This window comes from Plectropomus leopardus, chromosome 13, assembly GCF_008729295.1.
Source record: "Plectropomus leopardus isolate mb chromosome 13, YSFRI_Pleo_2.0, whole genome shotgun sequence".
Lineage (NCBI taxonomy): Eukaryota > Metazoa > Chordata > Actinopteri > Perciformes > Serranidae > Plectropomus > Plectropomus leopardus.
In genome coordinates, this window is record NC_056475.1 from 5,108,334 (window position 1) to 5,125,527 (window position 17,194).

The window sequence follows — 17,194 nt, forward strand, 5'->3', positions numbered from 1 at the left end:
TCTTTAACTCTGCTTCCCATCTGTCCCAAATACACCTCATCGATGACAGAGTTTCTTTGTTTTATTACAAACAAACAGTACAAAAGCTCTACATTTTGTATCATAGCAACATTTATCCTTTTTTCACTTGCTGAGAAAAGGTCACTTACGGCTTAGAAAAATATGCCTATGGAGGTCAAGAAAATGGACCCATTTAACATTTTCGGTATTTTAATTTCTACAAACGGACAGGACACACATTTTCTAAATAAACTGTAAATCATAATTTATTTACAGGGCATAAAATTGAAGAAAGGATTTTTTTTTAGTCCTCGGCTTCAGTCCAAAGTGAACAGACTAGAACAGATATACAGTACAACATGTCTCAACATGAATGAGAGTAACAACCTCACACTGTCTGAAAGCCCTTGACAAAAGCTGACATCAGTCGGAGTCCGTTTGTTAAAGATGAATGGATGTGTGTCGACAGTTGTCCTCTCAGGAGTGAAGACGTCTTTCAGAGGCAGTGCTCAGAGTTGTTAGTTTAAGTCCTGTCCCTCCTCGTCCTCTGTGTGTCTATAGTCCATGAAGGGTGGAGCTGATGATGTCCATGAAGGTGGCCTCCACACAGTAGCAGAGCTGGACATCAGGGTCAGATCCAGCAATGTCCTCTGCTGTCCTCTGGGGTAGAGTCAGCTTGGAGGAGCCTCCACCTGGAGCCACAGCCCCCTGAGGCTTCTCCTTCAGATACTGCAGGCCTGAGCGTGGAAAAATGATTACTTTAAGTTGACATTATTACTTAACCCTTGATACCTGAGCAAAGTGACTTGAAAAACATAGAAATAAATCAGTAAGCAACTTAACAAAAAAATTACCCCAAAATTGGCAAGAAATTAGCAGAAAGTTACAAGAATATTACATTAAGCAAAAAAGTAAAAAAACAAACAAAAAAAAACAAGAAAATGAAATACAGTAATAATAAAAACAATTAGCACTAGTATGTGAATATTTAAAAATTGTATTTATGTATAATGTGTTGAGTGTGTAAAAAATATAAAATAGAAATACAGCAATAACAAGATACATTTACCACTAGCATGTAAGTCTTTAAAATTATAAATATATATAAATAATAAAATAAAACATGTATAATTTGCTGAGTGTGTAACAATGCAAAACTCGGTGCCTTGTGTACAATTAAATGTATAAAACCAGTATGTAGAGTTAGAAATACATAATATGTGTATGATGCTACAATGTGCAACAGATACATACGTGAGTAAGAAGAACAAGAATATATACAATATTTAAAGTTAATAAATAAAATTATAATAGTTTTCTGAACATTTTTCTCGAGTTTATTCTATCTAACTATCTATCTATATCCAGCATTTTTGCTGCATTTTTTACAGCACTTTCAGCTGTATCCATTGTTTGAAAAGTGCTCTGTAAATAAAGTTTATTATTATTATTATTTTATTTTATTTTTTTATTGAACTTACGGGTGATGAGAGGGTCGATGTCCCTGGCTTTGGTGGCGACGTCGGAGGCACAGACCTGGCCTACTTGTACGAGCAGAGCTGCGACATCATCATAGAGCGGAGGAAAGGCCTGGCAGAAAGCCACCAGGCACGGCAGGATGGGCATGAAGAAGGAGAAACGCTTGGGACGAGTCAGCACTAAAAAAACACAACACACAAACTAAGTACAGTGGCCAGTACACACTGTGCACTTATGTAATGGAGAATACTGCACTGTCAGCTAAAGGCCAGATGGTGGCAGCCAAATAAAGGAATACAAATATCAGGACACACACTGTATGACAGCAGTTAATCATGTACACGGGCGGCAATGTTACAGAAGACAGAAAAACTTAAATCAAATGATGGACACACAAAAGAAGGTAAACAAAAATAGTGTGAGAGAACCATAAACATGCATGATATGTAAAGACCAAACAGTTCACTGACCTGTGAGGAGGGTGCCCATGACACTGATGGCCAACCTGGCAACACTGAGGGATTTGGGGAGCGCGTACTGGGTGCACAAGTACGACAGCAACTGGATTGCAAAGATCTGCGTGGACACATAAAAGCATTTTTCAAGGTTCCCACACATTAACATGGAGAAAATTGTAAAACTTTTCCATGACTTTTAAAGGACCCCCTGATGTTTTTCAAACATGAAAAGAGTTTAAGTCCATTCAAACATAATTTTAGCATCTCACATGATGTGTTCATGGACTGTTGGAAATTTGAAAATCCAATTTTGTTTTTACAGTCTGTCTTTCATATTAGTGTAATTGTGGTAACTGTTTAAGAGAAAAAAATGCAAAAATTTTATTTTTTTAAATTCAATTTAAAAAATTAAATGAATTTTTTTTTTAAAATGTATTTCTTTTTTAAAGAAAGAAAACATGCATTGCAAACCAATTTTCTTAAAAACAAAAAAAGAGGACAGAAAATCTCTGAATTCTTAATTTTTCTATAAAAATTGTCAAAAATAAATAAACAAAAAAAAGAAGAAAAAAAAATCACCAAAATGTTTCTTTAAAAATCAGCGATAAAATAAATGTAAAATACCGCCATTTACAGTCCAATGCCCCTCTCCTCAGCCAAAATTGTTTAAAAAATAATTGATATGCCTCGTGGGCGTACAAGTAAGGAGAGGCGGAACATGGGGAGAAAATGAAGAAACCAATGTGATAAACAAATAAACACAAACAAACCCAAAACACTGTCACACATCATCACATATCAGAGCTACGTTACGTCATCAACTACAGAAAATAAACCCCCAGCTATGATACATTAATGTAATTAATCTATAACACACAACACGTCCATGATTTTTCCACAACTTAAAATGATTTTTACTGGTTCCATGACACTTCCAGGCCTGGAAAGTGTGATTATGAAATTCCATGACTTTTCCATGTTTTCCATGACCGTGGGAACCTTGATTTGTTTCCCACTTGTTTATGTAGCAAATATGCAAACACTCAGCAGAGAGCGCCCAGAGAGCTGCTTTTAAAAAAACATGACAGTGTAAGAGAGGCTCTGGCACGAGCCCAGGGCGAGTCTGGGATTTAAAGCCAGGAAAGAGAGGGGAGGGGAGGGGAGGGGAGGGGAGGGGAGGGGAGGGGAGGTTGGGAGGCCTCACCTGCTTTTCCAGCTGGGGCTGGGCCAGCAGCTCTGGGATGAAGTCCAGACAGATATGGATGGAGGGGATGCCTGCCACAGTTAGAGGCAGCAGAGCTTGAGGGTAACCCTGGCGGAGAGAAGCAGAGAGAACAGGAAAATATAAATCTTATGATAAAAAACAAAAACAAGAATGATAAGGGAGGAATAGACAGTGAATTCAATCAAAAAGTCATTTAAAGACGTGAGTATACACGGACGCACACAGCGGCGTCTGCTTGGCAGTGAGGACGAGGGTGGATTAGCGTGACAGAGGGAGGATCGGTTTGATGAAGTCCACCATATGGTCGTCTGCTACTCCTGGGAGTGCTGCAGTCACTTACCACTAATGCCACGGCAGAATGAAGTGACTAATGGGGTCAACATGACTTGGCTCTTTTGAAAAACTGACTCCAAGGTATTTTCTGTAACATGGGACGATCCACTCAACTGCTCACAAAAAGGGTATCTACATGATAGCATGACTTTTTTCTTCCCTTTTTTTTTTTTAAATAAATGTATTTGTTTATATTCAGTAGGTAAAATGAAATGCAATAATCATTAAGAGCCTTTTTTTTTTTTTTTTTACTTTTTGTGCCTCCTTCTTCTTCTAGTCCCATGTAATATTGCTATTAATACAATTAAAAAATAAGTTAATTAATTAAATTAAAAAATTAAAATAATTCTTAATAATTTATTAAAAAAAAAAAAAAAAAAAAAAAAAAAGAATTTAAAAAAAACTAAAAAAATCAAATATTCTCTTATAATTCAGAAATATAATAATAAAAATAAAAACAATAACAATAATAATAAAAATTCTAGTACAATTACAAATAAATAGATTAATTTAATTTAATATGAAATATGTAATTGATTATACATAATAAATATAAAAAATTGAAATATCACTGTAATAGTATTACTACTACTATTACTACCACCACTACTACTACTACTACTGATAATAATAATAATAATAATAATAATAATAGTAATAATAGTAAATAAATAGAAATAATCACCTTTCCCTTTTAATATAGTGGTGGAGTCAATAATAAAACAAAAAAAAATGCAAAACAGCTGCACTGTAAATCATTTGATGTGTACTGACAACACTTTGAGCTGTTTGTGACTCTGTAAACCTGCCAGCCTTCAAACACTGTCACAAAAAAAACAATTAATATCACGTGTACAGCAAACTCCATCTTCCTCCCATTATGATACCTGAAAGTGGACCAACTTGGCAATGTTTGGATCGGCGATGAACATCTGATGCAGCAGACAACAGATGAGACATTGCACCTCCCTCAAGTCACTGAGCAGCCCTCCCTCTGGCTCGCTGTCCTCCACGCCCCCCCTGGCTCTCGGCCCCGCGCTCCCCTGTTTCGATTTCCCTGGCATGGGGCCCCTGATGCTGCTCAGCAGGCTCTCCGTGTTGGCCCCCAGCTGCTGCTCTTCGGATGTTGGCAGACACACTTCCAGGAGAATCTGGACTGCTGCGCTGTCCTGGGGTTAAACAGAAACAGGTGGTTACCATGGCCAAATGTGAAAGGTCAGCTGCTACATATTTATTTTTGGTGTAATTTTATGCCATGTTATTTCTGCATTCATGCTTTGCCAAACCCACATGACATGAAAACAAGCGTGCGGGTATGTGAGAAACAAAATGTGTGAGCTGGTGGTTTAAATACTTGTGCAGCTAGAAGGGCGTTTTTCAGCTCCTCTCTGGTGACCTCAGGTGCGTCTGGCTGTCCGGGCACGCCCAGGTTCGACACCGTCTGGCTCTGCCGATCAAAGTCGGCCGTCTCCTTCAGGTGGCAGTGTAGGTAGGCTTTTGAGGCCAGCAGGTAGCCGTTCAGCATGTGGAGGACAATGTCCATCAAAGGTGGACACCTGGCAAAAAAGTTCAATCTGTCACACTGTTTTGTTTTTTTTTTTTTAATTGAATTAACATTTAAATAAAAATAAAAAAAAGTTGCTTTGATTGGGGCCCACTTTTGCAAAATGACACGAGGCCAGTCACAGCAGTCCAAAACATGTTTCTAGAATTTTAGGACATTTCTAGAATTTCAGAACATTTATAGGATTTAAGGAAATTTCCTTAATTTTTGGACTTTTCTAGTATTTTAGGACAGATCTCGGATTTTGGAACTTTTCTACGAATATAGGATGTTTTTAGAATTTTGGGATGTTTCTCAGATTTTAGGGTTTTTCTAGGATTTCAGAACATTTTCTTGGATTTTAGCATGTTTGTAGGATTTTAGGACATATGGGGCTTATCTAGACCTCTGTCAGATGGTGCGGGGATCCTCCACTGGGACTTTTTTTGATAAATAAGCTTTATTTTGATGCTGTTTTATACACTCTGGCACCTCATGTGAATCAATTTATTTTTATTGTGAGAAAATGGTTAGGGAGCCACCCAGTACTCAGGTTTGGCCTCCAGGCTGTAAATTGAGTATCACTGATCTGTTTGTGTAGAGGATTACTAAATCTGAACATGCACCGACACACAGCTACAATTATTTAGTGATCCTTTAAATTAAAACACAATGTCTGTCTAAATCTTAGCCATTGTTATATGTTATAAAAATCAATGCAGGATATGTGCTGGTCCATGTGGTGTAAATGTCTTCATCTGCCCACGTCCTCATGGACTGTACACATGCTGCCAAAAGCTTATTACCACAACAATGTACATGCCGATTGCACAAGCAAGTGTCTGAACAGGTCTGTGTATTGAGACATCCAATTTTGCATAAACAGAACTGAGTTTGTGTGCTTTATGTCCATATATTCTCTTATTGTTCCTTTATAATTCATCTAAAATACTCTATCCAAGGCATACCCACGGTAAATTAAAAGCCAAACCATCTGGAGTTTCATCTGCAACACTCAGAATAACTTATAAATAAGTTTTACGGGCACTGAGTAATAGAAGTTTGAACACAGTGAAGTTTTTGCCTTAATATTTTCATAAAAACAGATGCCTGCCGAAGTCTGTAACTGGAAGTAATAAGCTGGAAAACACAAGGGGACCATAGCTTGAAGCCTTAATTTGTCAATATTCAAAGTAGATAACAATAACAGAAAATGAATATTTTAAGTGTTTTTCTAAGATTTTGTCTAAGTAAAAAAAAAATCAACCAAGACAAAAAAAAAATTCATTTGGGACCTTACAGTTTATAAACATTTTTTTAGAAAGTCTACTTGAATAAGAAAGACAATTAAATAATAATAATTAATATGATTATCATTATTATTATTATTCATAAAGGTTTAAAATAGAAGTACTTGAGCTGTATGCAGTTTTTCCCATATTTCATTGGCTAAGGTGTACTCTAAGTATAATCAATCGAATAATAGGAACCTTAGCTATCTAACAAAATGTTGCATGAGTAACCACGTTAACTTATCAGTCATGCACATTTCATACGGTAGTTGTATACTTTACAGTTGTTAGGATATGTCCTGCCGTTACCTGTACACCCTTTGATCACAGCGCAGCACGATGAGAGGGTCCACCATCAGGTCGTTCTGAGTGTACCTCTGCTGTCTGAGCAGCTTAGCTGAAGGTTGGAGGGCGTTTACGGTCATCACCCACAGCCTGCAACACACACATCAGCTTTAATTTTCACTCATTTCATAGAAGTATTATGAAGAGGAGTAAATACACTACCTTTTTGGAGTGTCATAACTCACAGAATTGCATTTTGAAACTGAGAAGTTTAACATTTATTGGGATTAACTTTGAAAAGACTGACAACACTCAAAAGCTACTTATCCACTGCACAAAAAACTGCTAAAATCTGGCTTTTTAATGTAATTGGAAAGATTATAACCAGCATTCACACCCCTGTCAAAAGAATCAGTGGTATTTAAAAAATGAGTCTATTGTCTATTTAATTCATGTTTACTTGGGTTAAAAAAACAAAACGACGCATATACGCACTAGTTTTGGAAAAAGCTTTGGATGAAAAATACTCATATGCTACTAAAATGTGACATGAGACACGCTTCATTCAGTCGGGGTTTAATTCAGTTACAAACAAATTAGCCTGTGGCAGCATTTCACCCTAAATCTCTCTTATCAGACCGACGCTAAACCATAAACAGCAGGCAACTCTTGGAGTGCCAAGCCTTCCCGCAGCTTGGCATCAATCAGTGAATCTGTGTGAAATTTGACACTGCTGCCCTCCTGCTGGATTCACCAGAGCCCAGCCCTCTGCAACATTCAATACTACGAGAGGGAGTAAAGAGGAGAAGAGAAAGGAGGCAACGATCCCTTACATCTCCCTCATGGAGAGTCTCCCTCAGTTTTCCTGCCCTGAGCTCTTCTTGTTACAGACCCCCTTTGGATCGATGGGATGTCTGCTCAGAGCTTTGGTAACTGTGCTCCTGTGGGGCCCGGGGCAGCGTGAGGGTCACCCTTTTCTGTCCAGAGAGTTCACACAGGCTGACAGAGTTGTTTGGCTCAATACCTCTGATCTATTCACACAATAATCATTGAGCAAGCAGCCCGGGGTTAAGGGCAACAACTCTTGTTCCACAGGTCTCCCTTTAATCCATTTACAGAGTCTCACTGCAACTTTACACAGCCTTAGGAGAGACGACACAGAGTCAAGTGCTACTGTTAACCTTTTACTGGAAATACATACACACATATAGCTCTTACCAGCAGCCAAAAATATCACTCAATCTGTAGATTCATATTTAAATGTTCTTTTTTTTCCTTTTCATTTTTCTTATTAAAGGATAAGTTTGGTTATTTTTAACCTGGACCTAATTTATGATTTTTTAAAAAATTATTTTATTTACAATGACTGATATTGTACATTTTAAACTGATTGTTTTATGGATTTATTTTTTACTCAGGTCTCTCTTGAAAATAAGATCTCGATCTCAGTGGGATCTACCTGATTAAATAAGGTTTTTTAATGGGGAAACAACTTTTTTAATTGGTCCAGAACTTAGTGAGAGGGCTGCAGTCGGAGGCGGAGAATCGTTGTGAAAAGATGGCGACACACAGATGCAGCGGCCCAACTGGGATTAACTGAAGGTGCATTTGTATTTTCTAACTGTACTTTGAACACATCATTTGGCACTTTTTAACTTTTTTTTTTTTTTTTTTTTTAATATTTAGGGACTTTTTAAGGTTGTTTTTTGATGACTGTGAGAATGTTTTTGGTGTTTATTGTTGTTATTTATTTTTATATTTTGGACCTGAGATCTCTAAGAACATGTTTTCATTCTGCTCTACATGTAAATATAACTTCTTTCAAAAACATACGGGAAAAGGCAGTTGGCACCTTAGCAAGAAATGTCCCACAAATTGCAGGACATTAGTAAAAGGTGACAAGAGGGGGGGTGTAAATAGGAAAAAAGTCCAGAAAACTATATTTATAATTGTCATAATTAGATATTTAAAACTATGTTACAGAAATAAAACATACTTTTTTTTTCAATTTTCAGCACTCTTTGGGTCATTTCTTCTTTTTTTTCTTTACTTGTATTTTTTTGCTATTTTGTGGGCAATGTCTTGTGAAGCCTTCTCATTGTCGTCTCCCCATGTTTTTGTAAAAAATCAAACCAATTTGCTCAGGTCTAAAAGGGTTAAATTAAGATCCCAAATTCTAATTAGTGAAAACAAGATACTTATTTGAACTGCTGATTGATTTTGAGTCCCAATACTCAAGTGATGTCATTAATTTAAGGCATACTAATTAACGCCTTCAGGCAGAAAATAAACCATATCCACTAGACATATCAATTATCTAGATCTTATATGACTTCAAAACATGCACAATGTAAACAAACTGAATATTCCATTTATCACTACGTATTATTCCCATGTGACATTCAGTGGTATTCTCACTGGAGGCTGTCACAGTAGCATTTTCTATCCTTCGTCACAACATTTATTGGTGTTCAGCGGAGCGCGTACCTGCGGGGCATCACAGTGTTGAGGCCCATCCAGAGCTTGTTGAGGGTCTGCAGTATTCGCCGAGGCACGGCGGGCTCCAGCAGCAGAGCCATGCTGGATGTGAGGGCCTCGGCATAAGGGATCAGGTCTCCGGGTGAAAGCAGCGTAAGATGCTCGAGGATGCGCATCAGCCTGGGACTGCTGGATGGTAACTTCTGGAAGGCTGGGATGACAAACGGCAGAATTAATCATCAAATAGGAACCGAATGTGCGCACTGAAATTAATCAAAACCAAAAACTTCTGGAGCCCCAAAGGGACAGTAGCAACATCTGGCAAACAGATTAGACTTTAGACTTAAAGCTGAGGGTGGCAGAAATCTGGAAAAGGCAACAACAAAAAAAGCAAACAAACCAAAAATTTGAAATTGGACCCTCCTCCTGCAGTTCTCCCCTCTCTGTCCTAAGCCCCTCCCACCAGATGACCACAGGCATACGGATGCACTTTCTACAGTAACCCAGTTTACCAATACGTTGATTTATTCAATTTTATTTCCTTGTAGAGCTCTCTCTCTCTTTCAGAAACCACTTGTCTCTTGATGATGAGAGGTAAATAAAACTACAGTGGCATCACCCTTTGACTCCAATCCACAAAAAGTCTGAATCAAACATGTTAAGTGTCAAATCTACAGAAAGAAAAAAGATATTGAGTAGGTCATGCACTTAAAAGGTCAAATTCCACCTCAACGCTACAGTCTGTTGAGTCTGTTCTAACTCACTTCTGTTCACCTCCAACCACCAAGCCCTGAGAAGCAGAGCTGTTTTTCTATTCTTACTTACAATTCATATTCATTGTCTTTCTTGTCCCCATTATCCCGGAGAAGGTTGCAAAGCAGAGAGAGCCTTAAACACAGTTGTGCATAGTTGCATAAAATCATAAAATATCAATTTGCAGAGGTGTATATACATTAACCAGCATAATGGTGTGTGAAACTGATTATCTATTACGCTTTTGCATTTCGTCAAGGATCCCTATCTAAGAAAAGCCAATTACAGCATAATCCTCTAAACCTTGAAGGATTAACCAGTGAGATAAGATTTTAGTTTGATAACGGCTCACACCTTTAAATGTATTATGCAATATTAATGTCTTTTCTTCCCTGCTCCCCTTGAGGATGGTAACAATACTCTCGCACCTGCACAGCCCCAGCTCACAGGTTACTTCCACTGCTGTCGGTTTATTTCCAGATGAGATATTTCTGGATTCACTTTGGCTGAATTTAATCCGATGTTTTTCTTTTACCCCTTTTAATCAAAAATATGTCTGTTTATCTCTTAATTGTATCTAATTGACTTTTGTAGATTATTTTGGTTTGTTTCTATTCACTTTATGCATGTATGTGGCATCACTTGTTAAAGGATGTGAATAGCATTTCTCATATTTCTACAAACCTGGCAATTTAAGCAGAAAGGCATGAGCGGAGCACTGTCTACCTTTAAGGAATATTTAACCCCCATAACGACTATTTGTGTATAAATTACTCGCTCTGTCACTTCGATTTTTTCTTGCATTCCTCTGGTGAATAAAGAAAAAACTTCATGAATTGAAGTCATAGAGGTCCACAAGAGCAAAACTGTGTCAAAACATTCATTTAAAAACTCTCACACAACTCCTGCAGCATAATTCAAGTCTCATTTATCTTCTTATGCTCAGTATTTCCCAAACACATATATTCTCACCAATATCGTATTCAAAATGTGTTAATATGTTGGTAGGTTAAATAATCCTTCTGTGGCCATTATATTCTACTTTAAATTTACTTTGACCTCCAGTATTTATATATTTTATAATCACTCACTTGTTTCAATCTGTTTTTCTGAAAAGCACTTTGTAACCTTGTGAAGAAAAGTGCGAATATTATAAATATTGCCATTATTGCAAAAAGTGAATTAAAAATGAAATGTATCTAAGCTTTTTTCAAAGCCTCCAATGATAAAAACAGTTCTTTTACCTCTCTAACTGAGACGTGGTAGACCAGCAGTTCCTTTGTGTCACTGTGTGACTTTGTTGATTACAAACCAACCCTTTAATCCACCAGAGTAACACAACAACAAAAAACAAACAAACCGAGGCAGTGGTAGAGCAGCAGCTCCAGTGTACAGCGAGATAAAGTTACTGTTTGTAAATGGATGTCCTGATACAGTTTTGCTGTTGTTATACATGGACCAATATGACTTCTATTCATCAAGAATTTTCTGTTTTTGGATTCTTTGCTCACAGCGGAGGCATGCAAGAAAAACAAAGTTTTCTTCACTGATTCAATAAACCAATCCAGTGAGTAACTGATACTGGAATGGCAAAATATTCCTTAAATCCTCTGCTTCAACCTCATTTCTGGAATCCCTTATTCCCTCCCTCCTCACCCTGGTGGAGCTGGCTCTGAGTGTATCTGCAGGTGTTGCTCGGGAGCATCATCTTCCTCAGCAGGGGCAGGGTACCAGTCACCTCCTCCTCACACACCCAGTCCTCCACCAGACACAGGTGGGGGTAGTTGGTGGCCAGCAGCCTCAGCAGAGCAGAGTGCAGACCTGGGAACAGGGACACAGAGAGGAAGGTTATTTGAAAAGAAAAATGTATAGTCAAGGGAAAGAGAAAAATTGGAAGCTTTACTGGTGGAGATGTAATATTTGCTGTCACATGAAAGTTGGGGTTAAAAATACAGTCTTTGTACGTAGCTTGTGTGCCCCTCAGTGTCATATTAGTAAACAAAACATGCATATAGAGATGTAACCAAATGTTAAATCTGTCTCACCCCCTAGCTCCTGCTGCAGTCCCTGTGCCTGCGTTACCAGATACTTAATGGGGATCTGGTCCATCAAGGCTGCTGAGTAGGACTTTGGCTTCCTCTGCATCAGGGCTTTCAAAAAAAGAGAAAAAGCGTGAGTGAAGCAAAGAAACTATAAGACAGAAAATAGTGAGGGTGAGAACATAAAGCAAGAAAAGGACAAGACGGAGCATAAGTGTTTTATTTGGCAGCGTAAGGACGCCAGAGCCGCTGTGCTGATGCGTTCGAGGAGCGGAGGTGATTTTTCATTGACGTGGGTTCATTACCACTGCTGATGGGCTTCATTACTCCTTCCTTGAAGGCTGCGGGAGCACTTGGGTAAACACAGCAATTAAAGAGATGGGCATAAACTTGCACATAAATCTGGCCTAATGAAGGGCAAGAGGAGAGCTCGTCATGGGAGAGAATAAACACTGACTAGGCTAACTGCTAATGCTCAATCTAACCTACAGCTGTCCTAGTTAGCTCAGCTCCCGCAGCCATTGTGCTTGGCTCTTTGTCAGCCCTCCATTTATTCTCTATGAAGCGGCCAACATTCAGTGCCGAGAGAGAAAAGGATGAATGACTGCACATCCAGAGTGAGAGCATCTCCTACAACTTAACAGAGGACAAAAGCTGCCTTTCTCCTCTCGCTGCCTGACAGATTCCCTCCATCTCGCATACAATGCCTCCTTCAGTGGAGGAGATGACAATGGGTGTACTTTAGACGGGTAGAAGAAAAGAAAATAAGAAATGGAAAGGAAGTGAGCCGACAGCACAGTGGGAAGCCAGGCTCAGTGTTATAAGGGACACAGTCATTGTCTTGTACATACCCAGCTGTTTGGTGCTTGCCAACAGGTTCTCCTCATAGGACAGGATGTAGTAGAGGATAAGGAGTTGGGTGGTGATGGAGTAGCGTTGCCGTCCACCTCGACTACCCTCCCCTTGCTAACCAACAGCAAAAGAGAAGCAAAACAACAAAAGAGGGATCTGCATTATCAACGAATGTGAAGATGGACACACACAAGTGATTACTCATGTATTTAAAACCTTGGAGTTTACATTTAAATAACACAATTTATAACAACTACAACCTTAAAGATAACTTCAGTCATTATTAAAATATTGACAATGAAAATTAGAAGACGACTGAAATTGTTTTTTCAGGGCATGTGTATGAGACGAAGAAGGAGAGCGAATCCTCTGCTCATAAACAGACGGTTTTTAGTGCATAAATAAATAACTGAAATGGACAAGGAATATCTCAATACGACTTTATGGTCAACTTTCGCATATAAAATAATATTTGAGTATTTCAGATATACTAGATACACCCCTCACCCCTACCTTTAAATACTTACACATACTGCCAGATATTGTGCAAATGGGATATGTAAAATAAAGAACACACCAGAAGACAAACACAAATGCCATTAACTATATAGCAGTTTTAGGTTTTAGCTCACTGGCTGACTCACCCCAGCAGAGCTCTGGAAGACATTGAGGATCTCCTGCTCAGTGATGGGCTGGTTGGTGGCCTCTGGGTTGGCCTTGGATGCTGGAGTGAGGATGGAGTTGATATAGGCGTCGATAAGAGGAATCAGTTGGGTGTGGATGGGGGTGGTTGTCTCACAGAGCTGGCGATAGATCCAATCCTGGAAGATGAACACAAGGACAGCACCGGAGGGCAACATTAATGTTTTAAAGCAGACTCGCAGCTCGGCATCTATTTATCAATGAGCCAACGAGTGCACATCTCCTACCTTGATGGACACTTTGTGCTTGGTGAAGGCTCGGCTCCGAAGCAGCTGGTAGATACAGTGAATGGGGAGGAATCCAGTGATGTTGGCACTTAAGTTGTTGGTCACTGCAACCCTCACAGCATGGGCTGTAACCACCTACACACCAGAAATTAAAAATAACCATAACAATCGAGGTAACAATCAGGTAAAGCCTTAGCATCTAAACCTTTACTTAAAACTGCTTGGCTGTGGCAAAAATATATACATTATGCAGCTTAAGGTAAGATAGATTTAAGACTTTTTAAGACTTTTTTTAATGCTACACAGAGTTGAGTTTTAGGCCAATTTACTAATAACCAAACTTAAAGAAGGATAATATCCTTTTGCCAAAATGTTTACTGTAACATAAAACATGACTTCTGAAAAGTAAAACTTAGATTATCTACATCAAATGTTGAAAAAAAAAACTCTTCCTATAGTGGAACAACTGAAAGACAATAATATTGTATATATATATTGTGTATATTATTATAAAAGTATCATATTTATCGACAGAAGTGGGAAATATTTGGCATTTCTAGCCAATTTTGTGTTTCACAATCTGCGTGAGATTCCACTATTCTGATTCCCATCATTAAGAGTTTGAGGAAAAGGAATTTATTCAATTATTCCCCAAAAAATAGATGTTGCCAGTTATTTTGAGACTTTGAGACAAAAAAAGTACAAGGATGCACAGGAAACCTGATCATAATGATTTAAGGCCATATTTAGGGGGACATTTTATTTCATTTTGACATGTTGTTAAATAAAACGGCTCTGTATTCCTGAGTTAATAGTATGGGAAAATAAATGAGCTTTGATGAGAATAAAAGCCTTCACAAATATACAAATTATTCACTGAAGACTGGACTCAGCGGAGAGAAAATGTGCATGAGGATTTAAGAAATAGGATGTATGTACCTGTTCTGTAAAGATCTCCTGTGTGAAGATAGTCTTCATCTTGCTTAGGGAGCTTGGCTTGATGGCAATCTGCAAAAAGTTGACCAAAATAAAAAAAATAACATCAACAATGGTAGGTTTAATGTGAGTGAAAACAACCTGCAGGCAACAGTGAAAGTATTTTGTAATTCCCTCCTTTCATATTTCATAAGAGAAATTCTACATGGCAGGCGCAACACTGAATTGAGAGGATTGCCCTAGGGGTGGAAACAAACAGGCTCTAAATCCAATTACATTACACATCTTAGTGGAAAATACACTGAGACAGGAAAACTACTTAGCACACAGGCAGGAAACAATAGTGCACTTAACAAGTAATAAAACAGCAAATTGGCCACAGGGTGTAGAGTGTCTTGGTAGATATGTGTATGCTGCAAGTGTTTCATCAGTGATATGGTCTTTATATGCACCACTGCTGCAGTGGAGGAGTGGGGCCCATGGCTGGTCAGCCAGACTGATGTATTGATCACTGCCTCCCTCCCTCCCTCCCTCCAACCTTACCTTCATCCCCAAAGTAGAGCACACCAACTCAATAATGGAGCTGAGCTGGTTGCTATGGAAATACATGGCAACCAGTAATAGCATCTCTCCAAAAGAAGCAGATACGCCTGCAGCACTGTAAGGAGGAGGACACACATATGCAAGCAAGGCAAGTGAGAAAAGACACTCAGACTTGTCGTTAATCCTGCTTCTCACAGGATGGAATTTTAATAAACTGATTATGCTAACACACACACACACACACACACACACACACACACACACACACACACACACACATTAGCTTGCATCCCTTTAGTTGCAACCTAAAATCACTTAAGACTGTGATGATTTATGTTTTATAGACTAGAGTCACAAACAAACACATTTATTTGCACTGCTGCAGTTAATGTTAAATCAGGCAATATTACTTCATTTTAACATACAAACAAACATAAGCTCTGCCAAGTTTATCACTGTCTATTTTGACAAAGAGTCATCGTTTCATCACTGAAACCGCTCGTTTATTCTGTGAGTATTGTTTTTTTGCCTTTCTCCCTTATTTGTTGAAGGTAAACTCAGCAAGACTTTCCTGAAACACAATGTATGGATTTACACAAAATTATTCCTTCTAAATGATTGATCACTATGTAGCCCATTATAAGTGTGTGGTGGTGTATTTATCTGCACAGACTCTGTCCTCTGCTTGTATTTTATTCTATCATTATGCTGTAGTCTGGACCTTCCTGGGCACAGCAAACAGGAGATGTCGGGAATAATGGTAGGCCCAGGTGCCAGACTAAGACCGAGGTTTAGAGTATCAACCAGGTGTTTCATGATTTGAAGTTCACAAAAGCACGTTCATCAAGACAACAAAAAACAGGCGCTGGACAAGAGATAATACAAGAAAAGAAAAACAAAGTCTGCTCACTAGATTATGCTCCCATTAATATTTAATTCAATTACCACCAAGGTGATGTTTCGAGCTACATGCTCCTCATCAAACAAGTTAACATGAAGAGCATGTAGCTATGAACATCGCCTCGGCGGTAAAAGTATTAAATATTTATGGGAGCATAATCTAGTTTGTGGACTTTGTTTTTCTTCTCTTGTTTCATGATTTTAAAACAGCTTCCTACGTTAGTTGACTATTCAGAAAGGTAATGTAATTAAAGGAATACTTCACCCACAAAATTTGTTTATCAATTATTCACCCTGTTACATTGAATTGGTGAAGAAAACTTTCTTTTTCTTGTATGGCTTCATGGTGAATGAAAAATCTAAAAACTGAACATTCTTAATGAATCTGAGGAAAGGGGCCTCACAGGCCTCTATGACTTCAATTCATCAAGAATATTGTGGGTTTTTTTTAAATTATTGATTTATTATTATTTACACAACATAATACACCGTTTTATGGATGAAATATTCCTTTAAAAGCAGCACAAAGGGTTTACCCCAAAGTCTGTATTGTCATATCTACCACAGCATTATCTAAATATTCATATTTTACATTATTTCAAATCATGCACACTAAAAAGTGAAGCTTGCGTCTTTCAGTTAAGCAACATGGAATGAACGTGAATTGCAAAATTGCAAACGCCTGTTCAGCAACGACTCATTAGCTAAAAAACTGAACAGAGATTCTTCTTACCTTTCAAAGTATTCCTCCTCTTTGATCATCCAGCTGAGCCACATGACCATCAGCTGTTCCTGCTCTGGAGTACTAGACACACACAAAAACAATAATGCTCATGCTCCATATAGCAAAGTGGCAATATTCAACTCCAAAAGATACAGGGGACTTCTGGCAGGCAGCATGCACTGACACAAAATCAAAACTCAAGCCTACTGTTAGGTGAACAGAAGCTTGTGATCCTAACAGCCAGTATTTGCGTTGGAAAGACTCAAAAAGTAGGAGTCAATAGCTTTATGTACCTGACCAGAGTTGGAAAGGCAAGCAGCTTGCAGAAGGACAGAGAGACAAAGCGAACGCCAGCTGGAGTGGCAGGCGGACGGCTGGTCATCAGCTGCAGAAGCTGCTCCGCCTCTTCATCCGTGGGTCTGTGG

General features: G+C 38.5%; 1 protein-coding gene across 1 annotated transcript in view; it reads right to left on the reverse strand.

Moving 5' to 3' along the window:
• Positions 1-248: 248 nt before the first annotated feature.
• ints2 (integrator complex subunit 2) overlaps positions 249-17,194 on the reverse strand; it is a 28,327-nt gene continuing 11,381 nt past the window's right edge. The window contains exons 9-25 of the mRNA XM_042499408.1: positions 17,063-17,188; positions 16,779-16,850; positions 15,146-15,260; positions 14,606-14,674; positions 13,667-13,801; positions 13,382-13,558; positions 12,737-12,851; positions 11,892-11,996; positions 11,503-11,667; positions 9,103-9,304; positions 6,640-6,765; positions 4,850-5,051; positions 4,383-4,664; positions 3,142-3,249; positions 1,950-2,055; positions 1,482-1,658; positions 249-737 (exon numbers count right to left, since the gene is read on the reverse strand). Of these exons, the coding sequence (XP_042355342.1) occupies positions 556-737; positions 1,482-1,658; positions 1,950-2,055; positions 3,142-3,249; positions 4,383-4,664; positions 4,850-5,051; positions 6,640-6,765; positions 9,103-9,304; positions 11,503-11,667; positions 11,892-11,996; positions 12,737-12,851; positions 13,382-13,558; positions 13,667-13,801; positions 14,606-14,674; positions 15,146-15,260; positions 16,779-16,850; positions 17,063-17,188 (2,464 nt within the window). The 3' untranslated portion in view covers positions 249-555. The remainder of the gene's footprint in view (positions 738-1,481; positions 1,659-1,949; positions 2,056-3,141; positions 3,250-4,382; positions 4,665-4,849; positions 5,052-6,639; positions 6,766-9,102; positions 9,305-11,502; positions 11,668-11,891; positions 11,997-12,736; positions 12,852-13,381; positions 13,559-13,666; positions 13,802-14,605; positions 14,675-15,145; positions 15,261-16,778; positions 16,851-17,062; positions 17,189-17,194) is intronic.